Consider the following 24,319-nt stretch of genomic DNA (forward strand, 5'->3'; position numbering starts at 1 on the left):
GGAAGGAACGTGAACTCCTGCTGCCAAATAAACCAAACTCCCTGCCATCGAGTGGATGCCAACTCATAGTGACTCCATAGAACAGGACCGGCTAGTGGTTTCGAACTGCTGACCTTACAGGTAGCAACCTATTGCATAGCCGGTACGCCATCAGGACACCGGCCTATGAGCAATGCAGACATGACTCGCTTGTGGTCATACCCTACGCCAGGGAGAGCAGGAAGCAGCCTGCCTGTTGGCACCTGGGTCCCTGAAGCCCTGCCTGGCTCACCGAAAGGTCTGGGGCTTGCAGCCACCAGCCACCGCACACAAGATGTGGCAGTCTGCTTCCGTCTAGATTTACAGCCTAGGAAACCTACGAGGCCCACCTACTCCGTCCCATGGGGTCGCTGTGGGGTAACAGAGCAAGAGGGAATGGCAGTAGTTGAGGATGAGGGCCCTGTCCTGAGCTGGGGGCCCACCGAGTTCAGACAGATTTCCTGTGTGTTGGTCCTTTTCCTGAGGAACGTGTCCCCCAACTCATATTCTCTGACAAGGTCGCAGCTTCGGCCAAACCACCATTTCTATCCTCCACACCTCATTTTTCCCATCCCCACCTCTTACCCGGAAGCTGTTGCACCCGAGACCGCTCTGTGCTCCAATCCTGTCGATCCTGCCCCCGAAGCAGCTGGACCTCCGCAGGCTCCGCGGGGCAGTGACCAGTGCCCCCAGCTTGCTTTTCAGGAGAGCAGATCTCTCCGAGACCTCCCGGGAGCCTCTCCCCAGGACACTTCCATCTTGCTGGGCTGGGCCGGCCTCTCTGGCCCAGGGAGGCACCTCGGCGAGGGGGCCGAGAGCCACCCTGTCATCCTCAGTCTGCTCCCTCAGGACTGGGAGGGGCAGGGCCTCGTCTTGTAAAGGCATCTTGTCCTCCAGGCGGTCCAGCAAACTCTTGACAAAAAGGAAACAGAGGGAGAGGGCGAGGTGTGAGGGGCTTGGAGGAAACCAACAGGAATGGGCACGGGGTCTGAAAGCCTCTTGGTCCCCGGCTGAACCCCCTCTCTCGGCCCTACCTTGAAGTCCATTAGGTCCTCATCGGACATGGAGGTGTACACGGGGTTCGCGCTGCTTCGCCCTGGGAGCTGAACTGCCAGGAAGAAGAGGGTGCCCAGGGCGACCGTGCAGAAGGAGCCCATGCTGATGTTGGCCAGGAGGTGGTCTGGTTGCTGCTGAGTCTTCTCCCTCCGTCCTGGGTCCCCTTGTGTGGCCTTCGTCTGTCTGCCTCCCAGCTGGCCGGTGCTGCCTCTTTTTATAGCCCCCCCAGCTCTCGGAGAGCACAGGAGTGCTAGAACCCTCCCCATTCTGTCACTTGCCGCGATAAAGCAGCCGAGTGAGGACCCAGCAGAAGATGTCCTTTTAAAGTTATCAGTCCGGCGGAGCTTGTCACAGCCCCTCTGCCTTGAGTAACCGCAGCAACACTCGCCCCTCTCCTCCCCACCCTCCCAGACCCTCCACTCCAAGAGCCACATTCTTGCTGATTGGCCTTAAGAGGTGAGAAGAGCAAAAGAGAATCTTTGGTTATCTCACCAAGATGCCTCCGGATTCATTCTCCTGGGCAACCAGATCCCTGTGGCGGTTGGCCTGAGCCCAGCTCTCCTGGTTGGTTTGTGGTTCAGCTGGCAGGGGCTCCAAATAAGGGTGGGAGTGGAGGAAGTGACAGGCAGCTGGCAGCTCGGGACGGGTTAGTACGAGGCTCGGGCTGGCTTCCAATGAGAGCCAGCTCACACACCAACCAGGGGCAAGAGGGGCAGGCACAGTCGCAATTGAGAAACTAGAGAGAGCCGACAGGAGACAAAGGTGGGGAGTCAAGGGCTCAGAGAGAAGAGACTTCAAGGCAGGAATATCTGAGCCCATGGGGAGATGGAGCCAGGAACAGGGAGGCGAACCGAACACCTACAGATTGCTGGGTGCTCAGGGAAACAGCTGCGACATCGTCTGCCTTATCTTAGTGGAAGGTCAGACCATTCAGTACGTCAGCTCCTTGGGCTGAGCTGTCAGCCCCTTCCCACAGGCCTTGCCTAAACCATGGAAGGCGGGGGTCCCTCTTGAAGAAGGAAATGAGGTTCACACTGTTTCGTAGCAGCCCGGGGCAGCGTCTGCTCCAGGTTCTCTGCGTTCAGAGGCTTTGGCATGGATTCCTTCCTCGGAGCCCATCTTAAGACCATCTGTTCCCACATAGCTCCCTTTTAAATTTTTTCAATTAAAGTTAAATCTGTCCCCTGTGTTCGTTTTAAATTAAAGCTCGATTTGGATGAGTTGTTTGTTTGCCTTCTATAAAAGTCAATCATCAGTGGTCAATCATCCGCTCTGGTTTCCTCTGGAACAACCGCTGCTGACAGTGGCAGGAACACCCTCATCGAGGTCGGGCATGCCGAAAAGGAACCCACACACCGTCCATCGCCTGTGGAAACAAGCAGAGCCCTCCCCTGGGCAAGTAGCTACTGTGTGCCATGTTCCACTAGCATCTTCCCATAATATCGGAGGGACAGACACCGTTTTTGCCTTTTTGCCCTCTTTAAAATATTTTTGGCTCGAGTTACATCAGAGCCTTTAGAGAGAGAGTAAACATTTAAAGTAAATAAAGATGCAGATACTGTATCTCGAGGGGTACTATGTTGTATCCACCCCCCTTGTTTGGTAGTGTTGCTTCAAAGTGCCATGCACACATTCAATTCAAGCTTGTCCTTGTGTGCTCTAAGGGATCCCAATAATGTGATGTATTCCCCAGTCAGAGCAAAAGGACACAAATTACTTATTAGAGTAGGCTGGTCCATTATCCGTCTTCATGGACTGCAAGGTGCCCATAAGAGAAAAATAAGTCAAAAAAAGAAAAATTACATCTTTTGTAGCCTCACCCGTATGAGGTGTAGCTTAAATAAATCCAGAAAAAGTGCCAACAGAAACATGCACAGATACACTCTCTACTCCCTCCTCCTCCTCCTGCTCTCTGTGCAGACCTGGCTGCTGAGATCATGGCCGTCCTGGGCATGCCTGATACCTGATCCCATCAACACCTCGTGATCACACAGGCTGGTGTGCTTCTCCCATGTGGACCTTGTTGCTTCTGAGCTAGATGGCCGCTTGTTTATCTTCAAGCCTTTAAGACCCCAGACACTATATCTTTTGATCATCAGCTTTCTTCACCACATTTGCTTATGCACCCACTTTGTCTTCAGGGATCTCTGGGAAGCAAACCATCCCGTGGGTCGTGTGGAGAAGAATGTTACAGTATGGTTTCATCTCAGTAATTAGAGCAGGAATTGAGAAACTGCAATGTGTTATTGGTTGTGAAGTTCTGTCAGCCAAATCTATGAAGCCGAACAAACTAAAACGCCATTTTGATAGCAAGCATCGAGCTTTGCCGGCAAGGAGACCAACTATTTTACCAGGAAATTAAATCTGCTCCACTTACAATACTGAGCATCTAGCTTGATGAATCTACAGACGCTGCACACTGGTCACAGTCACTGGTTACGTGAGGTCTATGAATGACGGCGACTTTGAGGATGAGTTTCTCTTTTGCAAACCTCTTGAAACGGCAGCTACCGCACGTGATGCGTTTGACACGGTGGGTTCAGTTCTGAAATAGCATCAGATCTCCTGGGGAAAGGTGTGTGGTGTCTGCATAGATGGAGCTCCAGCTATGCTAGGCTGTCAATCTGGATTTCAATGGCTGGTACTGAGTGAGTCTCCAAAAGTCGTCAGAACTTACTGTATGATTCATCGGCAAATACTAGCAATGAAGACGCTGCCACGAGACTTACAAGATATAATGAAAAGCATCATACGTTCTGTCAGTGTTGTAAAGGTGAGCACTGTAAACAGTTGACTGTTTTCACAACTGTGCAATGAATCATATGCGCTGAATAATGATCTGCTATTTCACACTAAAGTGAGATGGTTGTCGAGAGGAAAAGCTTTAAAACGCGTTTTCAAGCTTCATGATGAACCCAAAATGCTTTTTAATCAGAAAGCAAGACCACAGTTCAAAGGACTTTTCAGCAATAAAAGTGAACTAAAGGAAATAGCTTACTTGGTTGACATCTTTGTCATCTTGAATGAGTTAAATTTATCACTGCAAGGACCAAATGCAACATGCCTCAATTTGTCTGAAAAGATCCAATCTTTCTAAATGAAACTTCAGCTTTGGCCAAAAAAAAATGGATGAAAATAAAATTTACATGTTGTCTACCTTATCTGCTTCCTTTGAGGAACATGACCTTGAACCAGACAAAAGGATTACGATGATACTTTCTGTGAAAGAACACTTGCACGTGCTTGCAGACAAAATTTCATTGTACCTTTCAAATCTACCTGACACCCATTTGCACTTGCCAGAAGCCCATTCACAGTCACAGTTGAAGATGTTCCTGAGACTGCACAGGAGAAGTTCATTGAACTTATTAACAGCGATGCAGCGTGGACTGATTTCTCTACAATGCCAGTTACACAATTCTGGATCCAGTGTTTGCAGTCACATCCTGTTCTGTCTGAGACTGTGTTGCACCTTCTTCCATTTCCAACAACATGTCTTTGTGAAACAGGGTTTCCAGCGTGTTGGTTATCGAGTCTAAATGCAGAAGTAGGCTTGTTGTGGACGATGATCTTCGCTGTGCTCTTGCAAGACTGCACTGAGCATTTCTGCTCTGGTGAGAAAGAAGGTATCTCAACCTTCACACTGTTGTTGGCTGTTCACGAATACTGTCACAAAATGTAGCAACGCCGTTTACTGTTGTTCTATTAAGACAGCTACCCAGGGGGGGCGGGGAGGGAGGGGGAGGGGTAAAAGGAAAATGAGCTGATTCCAGGAACCCAAGTGGAAGGCGATTTTTGAGAATTATGAAGGCAACGAATGTATAAGGGTGCTTTACTCAATTGATGATGTATGTATGGATTGTGATAAGAGTTGTATGAGCCCCAATAAAATGATTTTTTTAAATTACAGCCAAAAACAACAAAAAAAAGAAATGGTAAAGAGGTTTCACTCTGAGGACTAAGATGTGTCTGACCCAAACCATGGTATTCTCAACCACCTCGTGTGAAAGCTGGGCAATGCTAAAAAAAATTTTTTTTCTTAAAAAACAGCACAGAGGAACTGATGTGTTTGAAGAATGGTGTTGGCCCAGAATATTCAAAGTACCATGAACTGTCGGAAGAACAAACAAATCCATTTTGGCAGTATGGCTAAAGTGCTCCTTAGAAACGAGAACTTTCGAAGCAAATGTTTTGAGAATGATGAGGGCAACGAAGGTACAAATGTGCTTGACACATGGATGGATGGATGGGTTGTGATAAGAGCTGTACAAGCCCCCAATAAAATGATTTTTAAAAAAGTTTAAAAGACTGTTACCCATGCTACACCATGCTTCAAGACAGAATTTCATTGATTTGTGATCAGGAATAAATAAATATATTTATAAAGGAAACATGCACAAAGGCCTGTCTCCCCCAAACTGGGTACAGGGGTGACATCTGTTTGCCATAGTGATTTATGTCAAGCCCCTTGTGAGAGCAGACGGTCTTAAGATGAACGCTGGGAAAAGAATTCCTGGGCTTCCAAGTAACCGAGCATTTACAGGAAGGACAGGCTGAAATCCATGTCCTCTTTCATTTTTTCTTTATTATTCTTTTTTTTCCATTTCCTCTTTCAAGCAGAGCAGGCCTGTGGGAAGGAGCTGACACATTGGCTAAAATATCCCTGCTTCCTGGGGGGGAGCAAGGGGAAAAGTGGGGGGCGATTAGGAGCTGATCCCAAGGGCTCAAGCAGAAAGCAAATGTTTTGAGAATGATGACGGCAACAAATGTACACATGTGCTTGACATACAATGGATGGGTGAATGGATTGTGATAAGAGTTGTATGAGCCCCAATAAAATGATTTTTTTAATATTCCTGCTTATTTGTCCTCAGATAGTTGTCAACCAGCCCTTTCTGTGGGGATGTGTGAGCAGAGGATGTGACGAGAGTGGTGCCCAACCCTGCCTCGGAGAGAGATGGCAGTCTGGGGTCCCTGCTCCTGGAGCTCCCTGCACCCCAGCCTGTCTTTTATCGTTATCTCTCCTCTCTTTGCTCAGCTGTGACCGTCCTCTTGTCCCTGGTCGGTTTGGGAGCTGGCTTTCACACCCCTGGGGTTTACCCTGAGGGCCCTTTCTTGAGCATGAGCGAGCTGACAAGTGCCACCCTGGCGAGTTTATCGGACATCCCTCAGCCCACGTTAAACTCCAGTAGACACGGAGGCTGACAGGATCGTTGTGCACGTGGTGATGTTCATCTTGTGCTGCACGAACAGAGGCAGTTAAAATCTGAGCATGCATTATGCAAGTCAGAAGATCAGCTTTTGCACTGCCCGAAGTAATGGGTCTTCCAGGTAAATTAGAATGGGCTCTAGTGTGAGATGTGAAACAGTGACTTGTGGCGATTCATGACCACATTTTGCAGAGTGTAAAATCATTTTCCTAAATCAGAGCTGACATCTGCTTTAATGCGGGCTGTTTCAATACAGTTAGCTACATTAACAATATTCTGGGACTCACTCATAGTACTTATGAATGTATAAACTTGTCTGATAAAAGCAATGCGACATCTCTGCCTGAGGGGTGGAGTGACGACACGTGTGAAAAACAGAACATGTTTGTCCATAGCAAGCAGCAATGCAATCCCATTGCTGGATCCATCTGGAAAATATAATTCAGCACATGGTATAGGGCGTGGCAAAGTTTTCTGCACCACAATTCAAGTAGTCCTTAAAAATTCCCAAATTTACCCCAAGGAAAATGGCAATCAAATTGTCCAGTATATCCTGAAAGGGCAATTGTCCACTTAAAACTTTGTGCTAACAAATATTAATTTGAGGTGACATAAGGCAAGAACAATTTATTTACTTTTTAAATCATTTTATTGGGGGCTCGTACAACTCTTATCATAATCCATCCATCCATCCATTGTATCAAGTACATTTATACATATGTTGCCATCATCATTCTCAAAACATTTACTTTCTACTTGAGTCCTTGGTATCAGCTCCTCATTTTCCCATCCCTCCTCACTCTCCTCTCCCCATGAGCCCTTGATAATTTATAAATTATTATTATTTTGTCATATCTTACACCATCCAACGTCTCCCTTCACCCACTTCTCCACTGTCCGTCCCCAGGGAGGAGGGTATATACAGATGCTTGTAATCTGTTCCCCCCTTCTCCCTCCCCTTCCCAAGGGGAGAACGATGTTAACAGGATCATGTGCAGTTAAAGGTACACATCAGTCCCTGCCCTGTGTAATGCACTCTGCTATCTCGCCAGGATGCTTCAATAGATCGAGGGGGGCAATTTTTAAAAGAAAGTCATTCTAAAGGTGCTTCTCTTCATGCCAGCGCCCCGTGGGAGGAGCAGAAGAAGGAGAAAGAAGTAAATTCATAGGCTTACTGGGGGTCTGTCCAGAAAGTATACCCCTGACAAATCCTAGCTCTTGACAAACAGCAGGAGTTAAAACGCGAGAGCTATTTAAAACAGAATCTCCCTAAAAAGTGGCAAGAAGATTCGACAACTCCTTGCTAGGAGCGCCTAAATATGGACGCACATGCCTAATAGCTCCTAAAAGTTTTTGAAAATTATGTAAAGGGTGCAAATTGTCCTTTCTCAATTCCATATTTTGAGGAAATATTCTTTGTCTGTGTACTATACTAAATATTGACAAGGTTCTTTAGTTTGAATTTTCTGTTTAATCCCACTGCTCGACTAGCACCAGACAGAGGAACAAAAGCGGCTTGGAGGGAGCTGCAACCACGCGAGCATCCGTACAATGAGTGATACGTGTTTCTGGATAAGCTGATTGACAGTCCGTGTTAGCCTTCTTGAAAAGCAAGCTCCCAGGTAAACCCATCTGCCGCCTTGGAATTCTGAACAGGTTTTTGAATGGCGTCCTGGAGCCTGGTGAAAAACCTCAACATATGGCTCCCCGTTCTTCTAATGAATACTCACATAGCTAGAACACGGTTCCCCAGGAGGGGCAATTTTTTTTCAAGCCCTAAGACAAATGGCTCATATTTGTATCATAGCCTGTTCAGTGGAATTTAGCTGACCTTGGACTGTAGCATAATCACCTTGTCCCCCAAACATTTTCAAATCTGTAGGGAAACCCCATGCTCTAAATTTCTTCTTGCCTGCATCTCCGCCCCCTCCATCCACCAAGTAAGGTGTTGAAGACAGTCAGAGGGAGAAAGACAAGATCTGGAATGCTATCCAATCAGCAGGTATACACCATTCCCTTTCAGCCAAAGATGGTATCGTTGTTAATACACAGGGAGACGTAACCCCATAGCCAGCGACTGCCTGTTTCATTTATTTTAGTAATCTAAAAGGAAAAGTAGTGTATCACGCTTCTCTTACCCCTTGAGGATTAACCACAGCAGGTGGATGGTTTATAACAGTCACAGGACATGCAAGGTGCGTCTCTAAGTCCCGCCTTCTAAAATTCCCTGTTCCACTTTCGACTCACAGCCCCTTCCAGCCGGGTGTCCTGTTCTGTGTGGAGTATGCCTTTTGCATCTCCTCCTCATTATCACAGTGTTTGATCATCAAAATTCAAAGTCAACTCTTTCATCTGAGTGTCCTCCAAAAGAGAAGCGGTAGCCGTTTTCGGTGGGAGAGAAAAAGGAGTGTTAGAGGGAGCATCATCCTCCTCGGGGAAAGTTTCTGTCCTTCTAACTTAGCTTTCTCAGGGGTATTATCCTTTAATGAATGACACGGCGTCTCTTGCACTGAGTCACGTACGGATGCAAGTCTGCCTCCATCTTCCCATTTCCCTTCATTTACATGCAATGGCTTTAAGACTTCTTAAAGCCTATAGAGACCAAGTATCGTAAGATATATGTTCTCGCTAAGTCTAAAATCCCTTCACCCAGGAACCAAGGATTTTACTGTTCAACTGGAAGGAATTTTGATCTCGGTACCTTTTCACCTCTTTGCCTAAGAAAATGAGAGATAAGATGGCTGTAAGCTGTCATCTGGCTGCTGCCTTGCCCCGTAACCCTACAATATGCCTGAATAATTCCCCTCCTGAACTTTTTGTTTCTGTTTCCCCTGGGTTGTTTTCTGTGTTTTTTTTTTTTTCCCATTTCCACCGGGCTTTCCTCAAGTCCCTGTTCAGGCGCCACTTGTAAGAGCCAGCTCCCAAATCATCCGGGGACAAGTGGGACACGGTCACAACTGAGGAGCTAGGCAGAGCTAAAAGACAAGAGACAAAGTTGGGGAGTAGAGGGTTCAGAGCCCAGACCTTTATTCAAGGAAGGTTTCCAGACAGTACTTGTCATGTACCCTGCCTCCTGTGACAGCTTCCCAAACAAAGGGAGTGCTGACAATGATTTGAAGGCAAACACAGAAGCAAGACTATTTCAGCCTGTTTGTCTAAGGTCTGGAGGGGAAGATAAAGTCAGGAGCGTGCTGTAATTCAGCAGTCTCCCAGGGAACAGAGAGACAGTTGAAGGTCACACCATTCAGTGCATCAGCTCCTTGGGTTGAGCTGTCAGCTCCTTCCCATGGGCTTTGCCTAAACTATGTAATGACCCTGTACAACTTGAAGAAGAAAAGGAGGTCCAGATTGTCCTGTAAATGTACTCTATTGTTCAGCAGTCCGGACAGCGTCTGCTCCAGGTTCTCTGTGCTCAGAAGCTTTGGCATGGATTCCTTTCTCAGAGCCCGTCTTAAGACCATCTGTTCCCAAGCTTCCCACCTGATGAAGCAGCAGCAATGGAGGATGTGGCAGGTCCCAGGCCTCCATCGGAGGCAAGACCACTCCCCCTCTGATAGTCCCTCTCGGCAGCAACGGGAAGGAGGAGTTCTTTTTAGAGCCTTGAGTCGGTCAGGAACCCAATGTGATTAATGTCCCTAGAATCCAGCTCCCTAACACAGACAACAAGGGAAGTGGGAGGAAGAAGGCATTTCCCATCCACACTCTGCCTCTTTTCTACCTCCCACCACCCATTCCAAGGCGCTGAGGGAGCTAGGAATAGCTTCACCTTACTGCTGACAGGGACTCAGACGGCTTGAGTTGGTAGCTTGCCCTGCTCCTCGGGAAAGCTTTGATGGTTGATGCCATGAGGTGGGAAGGGATAGAAAGACCTCAAGTTTCCCTTCATGTTTCCCGTGTCCCTCTCCAAGGCCAGACACAGGACAGGGCCGCTTCAGGCCTCAGTGTTTCCGATGCCCAAAGAGAAGGAATGGGCAGAAAAACTATCGACATTTAATGAGTGCCCGGCCACTTTGTTAAGTGCCAAACTCAGCTTTCACAGGCCATTCACGTTGTTGGTTGTCATTCATTTGGCTCTGACTCAGGCAGCCCGGGCCACAATGGAAGCAGCATTGCCTTATCTGTGTCATCTCTTCTTCTGTACACTTGCGCCCACTGTTGCAGCCACTGTGCCTCCTGCGTGCCTCCCAACCTAAAGGCTCGTCTCCCAACAATATGCTGCGTAATACTGTGCTGTGATCTCTTGCGTGTTCATGAATTAAGTCTCAGAAGTAAAGCACCAAGGTCTTTCTTTCTAGGGGCCTTGGTCTGGAAGCTCCGCTGAAACCTGCTCACCCTCGGAGATGCCGCAGGCATCTGAAATCCCTTGATGCTGCTTGGCCTCTTAACAACGTGCAAGGCACCGCAGTACAACAGACGGGGTGGCCATGCACACTGGAAGGCAAACAAAACCCACTGAACTTGAGGGTTGAGGAACTGGCATGGTAGTCCCTAAATGCACCAGCTGGAGATGTCTTTGGAGCCTCCATTCCCCGTCTTTGAGACGAGGACAATGTGAAGCCCTGTCCTGCCCACGCCATGGGTGAGCTAACCCACTGGGTGAGGCCTGAGGTGCTACTAGATCCTTGTAAGGGGCTAGTCAGGTTGTCTTTTATGGGTGCATTCTGCTGAGCTTCTATGGGTTCTCTCTGCTGAGAGCTGGGTGTGGAAATTTTGGCTTTCATGGCCACCACCAGGAGGTGAGGAGTGGCGTGGCCATTGGCAGAGCCAGAACGGAAACATAGACTCACTTAGCTCTATGGCAGAACCAAGGCTTGAACCCCAGGTCTGTCAACCCACCAATGAGATGATTCGACAGAGTAGCCTGGATGGATGCAAATTATCAACCATCATGGCGATGGTGCAGGACCAGGCAACGCACATGGTCACCCTGAGCAGGAGCCAGCTCCATGCAACCGATACCAGGTGTTCCAAAAATGTGCTCTGTCCTGGCCCCGCCCCTGCCCACTGCACACCTCCGCCAGCGACCAGGTGGATAGACTGCTATGTCACAAAGGCAGGACATCAGGGCAGTTGGTGGCCAGAGGTCCCCACAGTTATGTGGAGCAATTTCATTCTAAGACTGAAGGAAAAGGGATCCTGACCCAGCAAGCTGGAGGGGCTTGTGTAACTGAGTCAGCCAAACTCAACTGGGAATCGGAAATGGGTTGTTCTGAGCAGGAGCTCTGGGGGCCGAGAGCCCCTGTATCCTGATGAGCAGCCCCTGGAGTGAGCTCCCAGCTTAATTGCTCGGCTGGCAAGGTTATTAATAGCAGAGAGGATCCAACGCACAGCCATGCTGGGGGCACTGAGCTGCGTGCGTCACACGGCCTGTCTCCGGAGATGCCCTTTGAGCCGGGCTTTGATGGGGGAAGCATCCAGGACAGCATTGCGGCAGGCAGGTGGCCTCGGCAGGGGCTCTGCCTCTGAAGATGGCTGAAGCCTGCGGGTGGCCCAAAGCTGGTGCAGGCGTCTCATGCCAAGGCTCCAGAGAGATCAATTCAGGATGTTGTCTATCACCCCCTTGCTTGGCGGTCGCTCTTCTGTTTGCAGAGTGAAACTGTGGGACCTGGCTGTCATTTGCTGGATTTGTTTTCTGCTGTCCAGGTGTGTGTGTGTGTGTGTGTGCACGCGCACGCACATATGTGGGCACTTGCCTCGCCTTTGTAAGAGGAAGGACATCGGGTGTGCTGCTCCAGGGCCCAGGGAACAAAAAGAAACACCGATCATTCCCCCCCCCCCCAAAGCTCTTGCTCTCAGCCTGAAGACGCAGCGTGTCTCTTCCCTCCGCGCCTGCTCAACTTCAGGTGGAGTGGGGGCGGCGGGGAAGGAAGGGGTGTCGGGAAAGCAATCTGCAGGAGTGAGAGAGAGAAAAGCAAAGGGCGCAGAAGATCAGACCCACCCTCCACCCCCACAGGCTGAAAAATTAAAGCCTTTCTTTCCTCCTCGTGGGAAAGAAGTCCCTTTGTCATATGGGACAGGGAGTCATGCAGCTGGGTGGGAGGATGCAGAATTTGGGCTTCCGTGGGTTCTAGCCCAGAGTCGGGCCCCACAACCCTGCGTAGGGATAGGAAGACCGCTGGGGGGGGGGTCTTGGGTCCCAGCAGCACACACGTGTGCAGAGCTGGCCTAAACATTCATCTCCGCCAGGGCACAATTCCGTTAAAGGCACAGGCTCTAAAGCAGAAGCCACAGTCAGAAGAAATCCACAGGACACCCCTGCATACTTAGAAATGGCTGACCCTGACTTTGGAAGTCCTGCTCTTCGGTACACGCTGGAGGTCACGGGGACGAAGCGGTGGGCAGAGTACGGAAAGGGAAAGCTCTGTCCTCAGCTGGACCATGAGTGCGCGAGAGAGGACCCCGCCTGGCCCGTTGCCCACCCTCCTGTGAGAGAAAGGCCAAGGCGAGCACGCCCGCACTCACTTGAGCTGCAGAGGAGAGAGAGCATGGTGGGTCAGTGGTAGAATTGCTGCCGTCTATGCCAGAGAGCCAGGTTCAATTCCCAGCCAATGCACCTCGGGTGCAGCCACCTGCCTGCCTCACGGGAAGCTTTCATGTTCAAGGATCTTCCAGACTAGCACAGACACGGAAGAGAAGGCTTGACGATCTCCATCTGAAAAACAGCCAGTAAAAACCCTGTGGATCTGACCCGCACCCAACCGCGAGGACGGTACAAAACTGGGCGTTGTTCCATTTAGTTGTGTATAAAACCAAAGTCACGTCCATCGAATCGATCCTGACCCACAGTGACTGTACAAGACAGAGCAGAATTGCTCCTGCAGGTTTCCGAGACTAACTCTTTACGAAGGTCGAAAGCCTCTTCTTTCTCCCAAGGATCAGCGGGTGGTTTCAAACTGCTGACCTGGCAGTGAGCGGCCAACATGTAACCATTACATCACCAGTGGAGCAAAAGTAATGGAACGCTGTGATAGGTAGACTTTGTGCCAGGCTGACCAATAGGAACATGTGGGATTAATCAGGTCGCAGTTTGATTGGCGTGCAAAGAGATAAATGGCTCTGTAAGCCCCGCCCCCGTCTCTCTTGCTCTCTAGTGATTGGAGTGTGCTCGAGTGTTCGTGCTGCTGCTGAAGCTAGTTCTCTGCCTCAACTTATGAGCTACACCACCTGTGGGCCGGGCCAGCCCAGGATCATGTCTCTAGAGCTTGAGGCTCCCTCGAGACCGGCTTTGCCACGCTGCTAGGGGTGCATAGCTTGAACTTGAAGCTGGTGGATTCTGTCGCCTTGCATTGCTTGTGTTCAACATCCCATCCAGGCCTACTTCACTAAGCTCCCAAGCTACTGACTTGGGTCACAGGTCGATGACCCATCCTACTACTTGTTGCCTGTGGGCAGACTCTGCCTGCCTTGCCCCAGGGAGGACTCTGCTGTCTGCTTCCTTGACCTTGAACTTGGCAGCCCATGTGAGTTGAAGGACTTCCAGTATATGAACTGTTCCAATGATGTGAGTTGAACTGAACCCTCTGTCCTGCTGTGTGGAATGAATTAGCTGTTACATTCCTTCTTGCTGTATAAGCCTAAGTGTCCTGGTCTCGTTTCTCTAGAGAATCCTGCCTAACACAGACACACTCCTGAGCGTAGGTGGCAGAGACTGTGGCTCTCCACACTGCCCCTTCTCTGTGTCTGTTGCGTGTGCTTGCTCAGCCCACTGCAGGGAGGCAGTTGCCATGCTGTCAGTTGCCTTGTGGCGAGCCCCACGTGGCAAATAGCTGAGCCAATAGAGACTGGACATCTGGTCCAGGGACCCCGTGCCAGTTAGAGCTGCCTGTGGGGTCCTGTGGCGGTGAGGACGAGGCAGGCTGGGCGGTGTTTCATTCTGTTATACGTCCGTCACGGAGAGCCAGAACCAACTGGGTGATGCCCACCAGCAGCAGCGGCAGCAGTGCTGGGGAGGAGGGAAGGGCAGCGCCAGGGCTTGAAAGCCGTGGGACCCACGCCGGCTGTTGTGATGACATGTGCTGGGGACCCAGGTGCAGGCAGGCCAGCCAAGCAGAGATGAGGCTCATCCCGAATCCACTTCCGAACCCCACAGCAGGCAGCACCAAGCACAGCACCCAGAGTTTTCAGAATGACGGAGCCAAAGACTCTCTCTTAATCCTCCCCTCTCCCGGCCTCCGCAGGGAGACCCACTTGTCTACCTTGCCCTTCCTGGGGACACAGAGGAGAGAGTCAGCGTGAAGCCCTGCCTCCTCCCTTGAGGCAGGCAGAACAGGATCCGGGAGTCTAGAGCAGGGGCCAGCTGGGAAGTAGGAAGCCATGAGCCCACATCCACATGGGCGAAGAGAGGAGGGCAGGAGATGCTACGAGGGAAGCAGGCAGCGGAGGTGGTGTCTGGTAGGTGGGTCCAGAGAGGGGCATCACCAAATCACCCCAGGGCTCAAGTCATCCAGATGGGACCCTGGCAGACGCTGGGTTCGCACGGAAGTGTTGTCTGCTGACTGAGGAACTGAAAACACCTGAGTCAGTCCAGTCTCGGTGGTTTATTTTGATGCTGACTCCAGGAGACACGCGCAGGAGATTGGGGGCGTGGCTCGAGAAGAAGGAAGCCCATGACCATCGTGGGCAACTAGAGCGCCATCTCCCCCAGGAATTCAGGGAGCTGGGGTCAAAGCACTTGCCTCCTGCAGATTGAGGGAGCTGGGGGTCTTTACCTGCCAACTTCTTCCAGAGGTCTGCCAAGCGCTGCTCCTGGCCAATACCAGCTTCCTGCCCCCAATGGGTGTGTGCATAGGGCTGGCATCTCCGGAGAAAGCTCTACAGTAGAAAAGTGTAGATGGAAGCAGGCCTGGAGGGGCTGTGGCCCATCATACACAGCGCTGGAGAGAGGAGAGGCAAGGTCTTTGAGTGGGAGCCAGAGCAGGTAGAGTTTGCTTTGAGAAATGCTTCTGTGGGTGGCTGGCCTCACCGTGATGGGAGAAGTGAGGGATTTCGAGCAATTGGACTGGGGGTTGAAGCTGCAACCGTGGAAGAGGACTCCCAGGAAGGGAAGGGGTAGAGGCTGAGGACTACAACCGGAAGAACAAACAGCCAGCCTTCTGAAGGGGTTTTTTCTACTGGCTCTGTGGAAAGGGGAGAAATGCCTTTGTTTTCCTGGCTATGAATCCTTCACCGGCCAGTGCCGCCGCAGGCCCTGGCCGGGCAGCCTGTGGGTCTGTGGTACCATGCCGTGGAGCAGACTCGATGGCAGTCACCATCACCAACAATCACGTAGGGAGCTCAATTGGGGGTCACTCTACTGGGTACATCGGCCGCCCGTTCCCCGATCTCCGGCTGTCTGATGGGTTTTTGTCACAGACCACACAGGAGCCCTGGTCCTTGGACTTCTATTCAGGGAGCTGGGCCCAGTCCGGAAGCATCTGCAGCACTGAAAGCCTGGGCTTTCTGCTCCCCACACAGTTACCATCTTGGGAAGCCATGGGGAAGCTCTGCCTGTCCTATAGGCATACTAGGAGTGGCTTCGACTCGATGGCAGTGAGTTTGGGGGCTGGGTTTGGGGGTGTTCTGGGCCGTCTGGGCCCCGTCATCCAAGCTGAGAGAGGCTGTCATCAGGCAGTTGCCCCAAATGTTTCAAGGCAGTGCTATTAGGAAGGAGACCTTCTGTTCCACCCACAAAACGAACTCACTGACTTGGGAGTGGCCAAGGCGGAGCAGGGGTGAGAGACCTGGGTGCTGGGCCCAGGCTGAGTGGGCTTTGATGCTGATTCTGCCACTTACCGACTGTGTGACAACCTGGACCTCGGCGGTTTCATCTGTGAAATGGAGTTCCTGAAAGTTCCTGTGCAGAGGGTTGTCTTAGGAACGTTGGAGTTAAAACAAGTAAAGGCCAACTATTCTAATGAGGCGTTGCTCTCCTTGGGCCAGAAGCAATCTGCAAAGACAGCTCGCCATTTTTGTTGGGAAATAAATGGTCTCTTAAACCTCAGGTTGAAGCATCTTTCTTTGGCCTTGTGAAGCATCCATGACCTCTGATGTCTGCTGGATTGAAATGAAAAGTAACACAAAGACTCACCCCCCCTGGCTCCCGCTCACTCAGAGTCACCGAAGGAGGAAGCCGGAAAGGACCTGGGCATGTGGAGAACGTTCCCATCCCAACACCAGCACTCTGAGAATCCTTTAGTCTTTGGGATTTCAGTTTGCTTCTCCAGAAGATGGGCATAAATATAGTCCCAACCTCAAGAAGTCCAGGTGGCGTAGTGGGTTACGAGTTGGGCTGCTAACCACAAGGTCAGCAGTACGAAACCACCAGCAGTTCTTCAGGAAAAAGATGAGGCTTTCTACTCCTATAAAGAGTTCTCTCTCGGTTCTGCCCTGCCCGGATGGTTGCTCTGTGTCAGAATGGACTTGACGGCAGCGAGTTTGAGTTGTGAGTCCCAACCTCACGGTGTTTCCTCTGCCAAGTTGGGGTCGTCAGAAGCACTCTGGGCAAAGGGAGCAGCCTGAACAAAGACGACTCAGGAGCCGGAAAGTGTGTGATGTGTATACGGGAGCAGCAGCGTGAATACAGGGTGCACGAGACAGGAGGCCTGGAGAGGAGCGGGCCAGTGATCCCTCCCAGGGTGTCCTGCTGGCTAAGCCAGCATAGTGGGACTCTGGCGATGGTCTCCTTTTCTGCTTTAGAGTGAGGGGTTCTCTTTTTGGGGTGCAGAAGAGATGATGTCAACCCCAGAGGAGGAGCCTCTTATCAGACACCTTTAACCTCGTGAACTTGGGGAATGAAAGACTATTAAACTTGGGGTTTTGATGGCTCTTCCAGAGTGACATTCATCATCAGAGACCTGAAGCTGAGGTTTGAGGTCGGCAGGAAGGGTCGCCCCAAAGGAGTCGAGGTGCTGTCTGCATGCACCCACACACACATGCACAGCCACTGCCCCGTCTCTGCCTTGTCAGGAAACAGCAGTCACCAGGAAGAGTACTTCTAATGGCAGGAATCTAGGCAGACAGACGGCAGAACAGGGGACAGACTCACGGTCGTACTCCCTCACATTGTGTGGTTCTGTCCTGCTTATTCCTCCCTCAAGAAGCAACGACCCTGCTTTGAAAAGTCCTTTTTTGCCAAGTGTCAGGAGTGCTTGTAGTATTTAGAGACAGTTCGGGCAATGAGACTCCCTTCAAGATAGCACCACCCCTTTAATCAGCTCTGGGGCCAAGGTCCCCTTCCCCTCACCATTGAGACACCTCTGGGACCTTCAAGAAAACATACAGTGTTTAGGGACTGAGAGGTTGGGGAAATGATGCTTTTTATTTTCAGTAGCAAGGAATATTTCTTACATCTTTCTTTTTTGTTGTTGTTGTTATTGTTTGAAGTGAACTTGGGTGTCACAAGACTCTGAGTCCATTTCCGTTTCACTTTCCTCCATTTTTCTTTAAGCCGCTCAGACCACTGTTTGGGTTTGAGGGCTCAGGAATCTGGAGGGGGTGCCTATTTTTAAGGCACAGGGACAAATCCATCTCAAAAGATAGCATGATGTTGACTACCCCACTGTGGATTTCACATGCTCAGAAATAAGAACTCACCATTAGAAAACAACCAAATAAACAAACAGGAGTCATTTACAAGGGGCTGGAAGGGTTGGGGAAAGACCCATTGTGGGATCGGATGCAAGTGTCTGCAGCCAGGACATTCTTCCTCGGACCTCCTCAGCCTGCGGGGAGAAGAAAGAGGGCAACCGTGTCTTCAGGATTCAAGACTAAATGTCCCTCCCCTGCCAGCATCCCTCTTCAGCCCAGTCCTCACCGGACCTTGATGCTTAAAGTCTTGGAACAATTGATTTCTCTGGGAAGGCCTCAGGCTCCTCAGCTGTAAAATGGATGTGACACTCCTGGGGACACCAGGAAGAAGGGTGTCTGAGCCCCTCCTGCTCCCGGGAGTTGCAGGCAGACAATGAATGGAACTCACGCTAAGGTGGCTTATTCTGCCCCTCAGTGGACAGGTGGTGAGAGGTGGGTGGGATCTATAGGCATGGCCACGAAGGACGCCAGCATTTCATATTTCTAGAGAGGTACCCCCTTGGCCCTGAGGTCTCAGAGGGAGCAATGTGCCCAAGGGTCCCCAGAAACATGCCCCCCCCAATTTTCTTGAATGGTGGACTGTAGGAATGAATGTGGCCTCCCTGCTGGGAATCAGGGCAGGGTTCCCACTAACAGGCCTGACTGAGGAGGGAACTTGTGCGGTTCCTCTTCCCTCCAGAGCAGCTGGGGTTGCACATCCACATGAGATGAAAGGGTCTCTGAGATCTATAGGGCAGGAGGCGGGAGAATACTCTCCCAGGCTCCCGCAGGGCTATGGTCCTGCTGGCAGGATCCAAGACCACCCTCGCTGCTGGCTGCAGCTCTGGGGAGTGTCCTGCAGCAGCTCCTGTGATGGATGGGGGCCCTGAGGCCTTGCCACACACCCTCCATGAAGCCCAAGAGGTGGAACGACCTCCTGCAGATGATAGGTGCAGGGACAAGAGCACCAGCACCTGGCTCAGCACCACGTGGGGGTGGGGGTGTCATGAAAACCGAGATGGGGGCAGGGTGGGGTGCTGTTGTTCTGCCTTTGGGTTCCAATCCTGCCCCCCTCCCTCGGCATTATCTCTGCTTTATCGGCTGCATTCCGACCCGCTGAGCTCAGGGCCCAGGCTTGCACCCCTGCTCATCTGCTCCAAGTACTTACTCCCCGGGGTGGAGACTGGGAGAGGGCCTTGTATAGAAATGCGCCGTCGCGGGAGTGCACAGGGAACCCCACAGGTTGCTTTCTTATCTTCAAAAACCCGGAGGCCTTGGCACCTTCCCTCCGCTCTCTACCCCCAAGTGCTTCAGGAGGGTTGGGAGCTCCCCAGCCTCCCACAGTTCACGCAGGCAAGCGTGGGGCGCCCGGTGACTCAGTGAGAAGGCCCACACCTCCACACCGCCTCTCACCCAGCACCTGGCTGCGGAGCCTAACGGTCGGCGGGTCTGCAGCGGCGCTCGCCCGCGCGCCGGTCGCTCTCCGTGGTGCTGACCGCCCTCGGCGACCTTTGCGCAAGCTCGACCCCAGAAAGCTCTCTCCCGCTTCCCCCGTGAGCCTTACAGCACTGGATGCTGTCCCCATAATGTCACCTGATTAAATGACTGGGTATGACAAGGAACTTCAGGAATGCTGACCTTCCATAATGGGCAGAGCTGATTTGGCTGGAATTTTGAGAGGCAAGGCCCCCGAGATGGAGTCATCCCGGAATGCCGCCTATCGCCAACACCTCTCTGCCCGACCCAGGCAGACACATGAGGGCAGAGGAAGTAATGACTGGCAGGATGGTTATCTATTTGCTGGGACAAAAGGTAAGGGGTACGTCCCCCCACCCCACCCCCTTTTCCTCCTCCGTATGACCACTCAGGACCTAATTCCCAGTAACATACGGACCCACAGGTGGATCTCCCATCTGTGGCCATAAATACAGCTCAGAAAATGGCTCTGGGGAGAGACACAGCTGTTGAAAGCTCCCCTGCTGTGCGCATGATTGCTGTCAGAACCCTTCCAGAAGACCGAGTTACAAGAAGCAGGGCCCATGTATAGCGCTGCATCGGAAGGGAGAGGAGTTTTCACAGAACAGAAATGGGGGGAAGGGCAGCAAGAAGCAGCAGCTCCTGCCTGAAAAATAGCAGTTCCCATACAAAGTGAGGAAAAAGACTGTCTCCCTACCGCGCCCCCTTTATTATTGCTTTTTCAGATGAATCAACTAAGCTCAGAGGAATTGGTCACCTTTCTTAAGGTCACACAATTGACAAGAGGTAAAACCTAGGTTCCAACCCTGCTGTCTGATTCCAGACCTGGGGCTCTTCAGTACTGCTGGGGTGACTGCAAAGGATAGTCAGAGCAGTTGTCGTCTGTGAGGGCACAGTCTGTGCTGAGGCAGGGGCAGGGAGTGTGGTAGCTTGGGGTGCAGCGGGGGATGTTAGAGACGAGCAGTGTGCAGGTGACGACGGGAGAGGGATGAGAGGACCTGGAGACGGGGGTAGTGGGAATACCACCTGTGTTAGTCTGGGTACTTTAGAGAAACAAATCCACAGAAACTCATGTATAAGAGAGAGTTTATAAAAAGGGTAAGTGCGCATCAAGAAAAGATCCCAACCCAGTGCTGCCCAAGCCCACAAGTCCAACATTAACCCATATGTCCAACACCAATCCACAAAGTCCTCCTCTGTCTCACAAAACACACACTATGACACGGACTGCAGGAGGAACACCAAATCAGTGAATGTGTAAGCATCTCAGCGCTGGCAGGGGTCTCCACACGGGTGCTCCAGCACCCAGGGCTGCATCGGAGTAGGTCCATGTGGCTTCTCCTCAGGAATATCTTGCATGAAGTGAGTCTTGCCAGCTGAAGCAGGGAACTGGCTAAGGCAGCTGCACCCCAGTCCGACCATCAGAAAGCAAGAGACCTGAGAACTAGAAAGGCGAGGCTCACTGAGCCATTAATCCCTCTGCCCTTCAGTTAACTCCACATGTGTTTATCGGCCAAGTTGGCACAATAAACTTTAACTATCTCACCACCCAGTACCACAGGAGGAATATCCAAAGATTCAATGGGAATAGGAGACAGTGGAATCTGGCCAAGAGAGGAGCTGGTTCGAGGACTGGAAACTTCAGCTTGTAGGGGTCCTCCTGCTGGAGAGCATGGAGGGAAGGATTAGGAGCAAGACAGACTCCATCAGCCAGCGCTGCTCAAACGAGCACTCTCCATCCTGCGCCTCATTCTTCTCCTCTGCAAATTGGGTGCCATGGTGCTCTCCTTCCTTTCATGGCTTGAAAGTGAAAAAATGATTCTTGGGAAAGCCCTGGGCGGTAGGCAAAGAGCCAAATAATTAGGAACGTGTGTGAGAGTTAGTCCTTGCATCAAAGGGTCTTGTGAGCTAATTGTGAAGACAGAGAGCCTCCAGGGAAAAGAAACTATTAGGTGCTAAACACTCTGATTCTCTTGAATGGGGATGGTCCATCCCAGTGGAAGGAGCCCTGGTGGTCTAATGGTTACACGTTGGGCTGCGATCCACAAGGTTAGCAGTTTGAAACCACCAGGTACTCTGAGGGGGGAAAGGCACGGTTTCTATTCCCGTAACCAGTTACAATCTGAGAAACTCACAGGGGCAGGTCTACCTTCCCCGTCGAGTCGCTATGCATCGGCATCCACTCGATGGCAATGAGTAAGATCCCAGCCGAGGGGGACTGTGCCAGAAAAAGCCTAGTCTAGGAGTTGTGTAGTAAGAGGGTGGTGTCTGAGCTCCCTTCACTTCACAAGGGCGAGGGAGAAACAACCTTCACATCACCCAAGGCCAAGCTCTCAGACAGTGAGGTCAACCACGTCCATGTTCCACGCTTCCTTCTCAGTTCTGGCATCAACAGTCCCTCCTGCAGCGCTCGCTACTTTCAGCTGGATTTGATCATTAATTGCCATGGTCCCACAGAACTCACAGACAACACTCAGGATTTGAGGATTTATTGAGGAAGCTGACAGGTCGCAGCATAAAGTGGACTGGACAGCCCCCTCTCAGCTGTGCCCTCAGACCAGCCTCTCGCTGGTCTTTGACCAGTCAGCCACACGGCCTCTTCCTCTGCTCAGGCAATGTTACAAAGCAGTTTGGGACTGCCAATAAATACCTAGAGGGCATGCCACCCCACCGTAAGCCTCAGGCCTGACCAAGCTACCTGGCTTGGTCCAGGCTAAGCCTGAATTGGATGGCTCAGGCCCAGCACCCAAAGACCCAGTTTGGGCTCCATGGAAACAGGAAGAGCCAGGTAGAGGAATCTGGGAGAGATGCTCAGTGGCCCACACAGGCTGATCCTGGGCAGTGGAGAACTTGATAGAGATCCCTGACCCTTGAAAGGCTTGGTCAACCCTGTCCCTTTCCATGTCAAGATCCCCTAAACTGCCACGAGCTATCTGGTGTTAGGGCTGTGGGGCCAGCTCTGACTCATAGCAGCCTGATGTACACCAGGACAAAGCACTGGGCGACGCAGCACCATCTTCACAACTGTTAGATTTGAGCCCGTTGTTGTAGCCGCTGTGTCGATCGTCTTCTGGAAGGTCTTTCTCCCTTTCACTCACCCTCCAGTTTGCCAAGCATGGTGTCCTCTTCCCGGCTGTCCTGATAACATACATGCCCATGTTCATCATCCTCGCTTCAAAGGGGCCATTCTGAAGGTCCTGCTCCCAAAGCAGCCAACCCTGTTATTCAAATTCCTGAATTCCCTGTTTTTCATTGTCTAGCTTTCATATGCATACAGGTGATTGAAAGTACCGTAGCTTGACTGCCTTTTGGTCCATAGACAGGTTCCCCAGGAGCACAATGAAGTGTTCTGGAATTCCCATTCTTCTCAACGTGATCGCAGTTTGTGATTCACACTGTGGGATGCCCTGGCATGATCAAGCACAAGGAAACATCTTTCTGGTAGTCTCTGCCTTGAGCCACGGTCCGTGTGACGGCAGCAGTGAGAGCCCTTGAGCCACTACTCTTCTGGGTGCAGCTTGGACTTCCGGCAGCTCCCTGTCAACGTCCTGACCTCCTGCCTACATGGATGCCCATGAGCATCCACCTGGGCCGGCTGCCCCGAGGCTCGGAACCTTCCTTCCTGCTTCAAGCAGAGAGGGTCAAGACTGGGAGTCAGCAGGGACTTGGAGGGTGGACCTGGCAGAGTAGCATGGGTTGGACCAAGCATCAGAGGAGAAAAGTAGCATGCTCAAACTTTTCTCCTGACCTTCAACTTCCCACCTGGCTGCCCGTCCTCCAGGGCAGTGACACCCTGAAAACGATGACATTGCTGTAGCCCCCACAGGCGGGAGCAACAATGCCCTTGGCTGAGAGCTTCTTAGAGGGGCGGCATGGACCTCCAGCCCCGGTGGCTAATTATGGGGCTCAGCCGCAGCTGCAGCCTCGCCAGCCCACACGCCCCCCACTCATCAACGTCATTGCCTGGCCAGCTCCCACCCCCTCCCATCAGGGTCAGGGAAAGGAACGCAGGTTCTCACACTCCGATCCCAAGCCTCCTTCTGTCTGACCTACCTCCCCGGAGGAAGCCATGCCCCCTCCTGGGCTCAGTGTCCCCATCCAATTCAAGGAAAGTCGGTGGGCAGGAGAGGACACCACTGCTGGTCCCTCTCCTTATTTTACAACTAGGGACATAGAGACAGTCTCTTTGCTCGGTTACACAGGAAGCTGTGACTTCACTGTGAATACAGGGCCAGTCTCTGCCATGCTGTGTGGCTCCAGGGACCGCTCAGACACATTTGGGTATGTAGGGACTCGTCACCCACATGGCATCCCTAATCCTCGTGTGCTTTAGCACACTTGTATATCGGGCTTTTATACGCGTATATTAGAGGTGCTAACCATTTATCTGTGACATAGATTGCAAATGTTTTTGCTGCTAAGTGCCCTTGAGTCAGACTTGAGACACAACAGAACAAAACCCTGTCCGGTCCTGCACCTTCCTCACAATTATTCCTATGCAAATCGTTGCTTCCAATTTGTCGATTTAGTCTGTCTAGGTGCCAGATACTATTTAATTAATTTTTTTAATGTTGAAATATGTGATAGTTGAGTTTTGTGGTAACTTGGCAGGACCAGGATACTCAATGGTTTGGTATTTGAGGCCTAATAATTCCCCATGATGTGGCTAAATGTAATGTGATCAACTCCATGATGCATCTGCTGTGAGCAGACAGTTGTGAGTCAATCTTCATGCAGTGGAAAAGAGGTTTCCTTGGGGGTGTGGCCTACTTACCATGTAAGTAGACTCTGTGGAGAGCTTGTTTGCTTCTTGTTGGCCTGGATCCTGCATCTGGCTCATTGATTGACAGTGTTTGGGGCTCAAGCCAGTGACCCATCGTATTGCCTGTCAGCCTTAGAGCCTGGCATCTGACCCATCAATCTAGAGTCATTGCCCTCTGCAGCCCCAAACATGGCCTGCTGGCCTTGGATTCATCTGCTTCTGCAGCCACCAGGCTGCCGCCTTCCTACTTCAT

At 51.3% G+C, this 24,319-nt stretch overlaps 1 protein-coding gene across 1 annotated transcript; it reads right to left on the reverse strand.

The window, feature by feature from the left end:
- Positions 1-368: 368 nt before the first annotated feature.
- On the reverse strand, positions 369-1,175 carry NPPA (natriuretic peptide A). The gene is made up of 3 exons (XM_075560362.1): positions 1,053-1,175; positions 604-930; positions 369-389 (listed from the first exon to the last, which is right to left on the reverse strand). Exons 1-3 carry the CDS (start codon positions 1,173-1,175, stop codon positions 369-371), a joined length of 471 nt encoding a protein of 156 aa, XP_075416477.1.
- Positions 1,176-24,319: the final 23,144 nt, after the last annotated feature.

The sequence above is a fragment of the Tenrec ecaudatus genome, chromosome 1, assembly GCF_050624435.1.
Source record: "Tenrec ecaudatus isolate mTenEca1 chromosome 1, mTenEca1.hap1, whole genome shotgun sequence".
In the NCBI taxonomy this organism is placed as follows: Eukaryota; Metazoa; Chordata; class Mammalia; order Afrosoricida; family Tenrecidae; genus Tenrec; species Tenrec ecaudatus.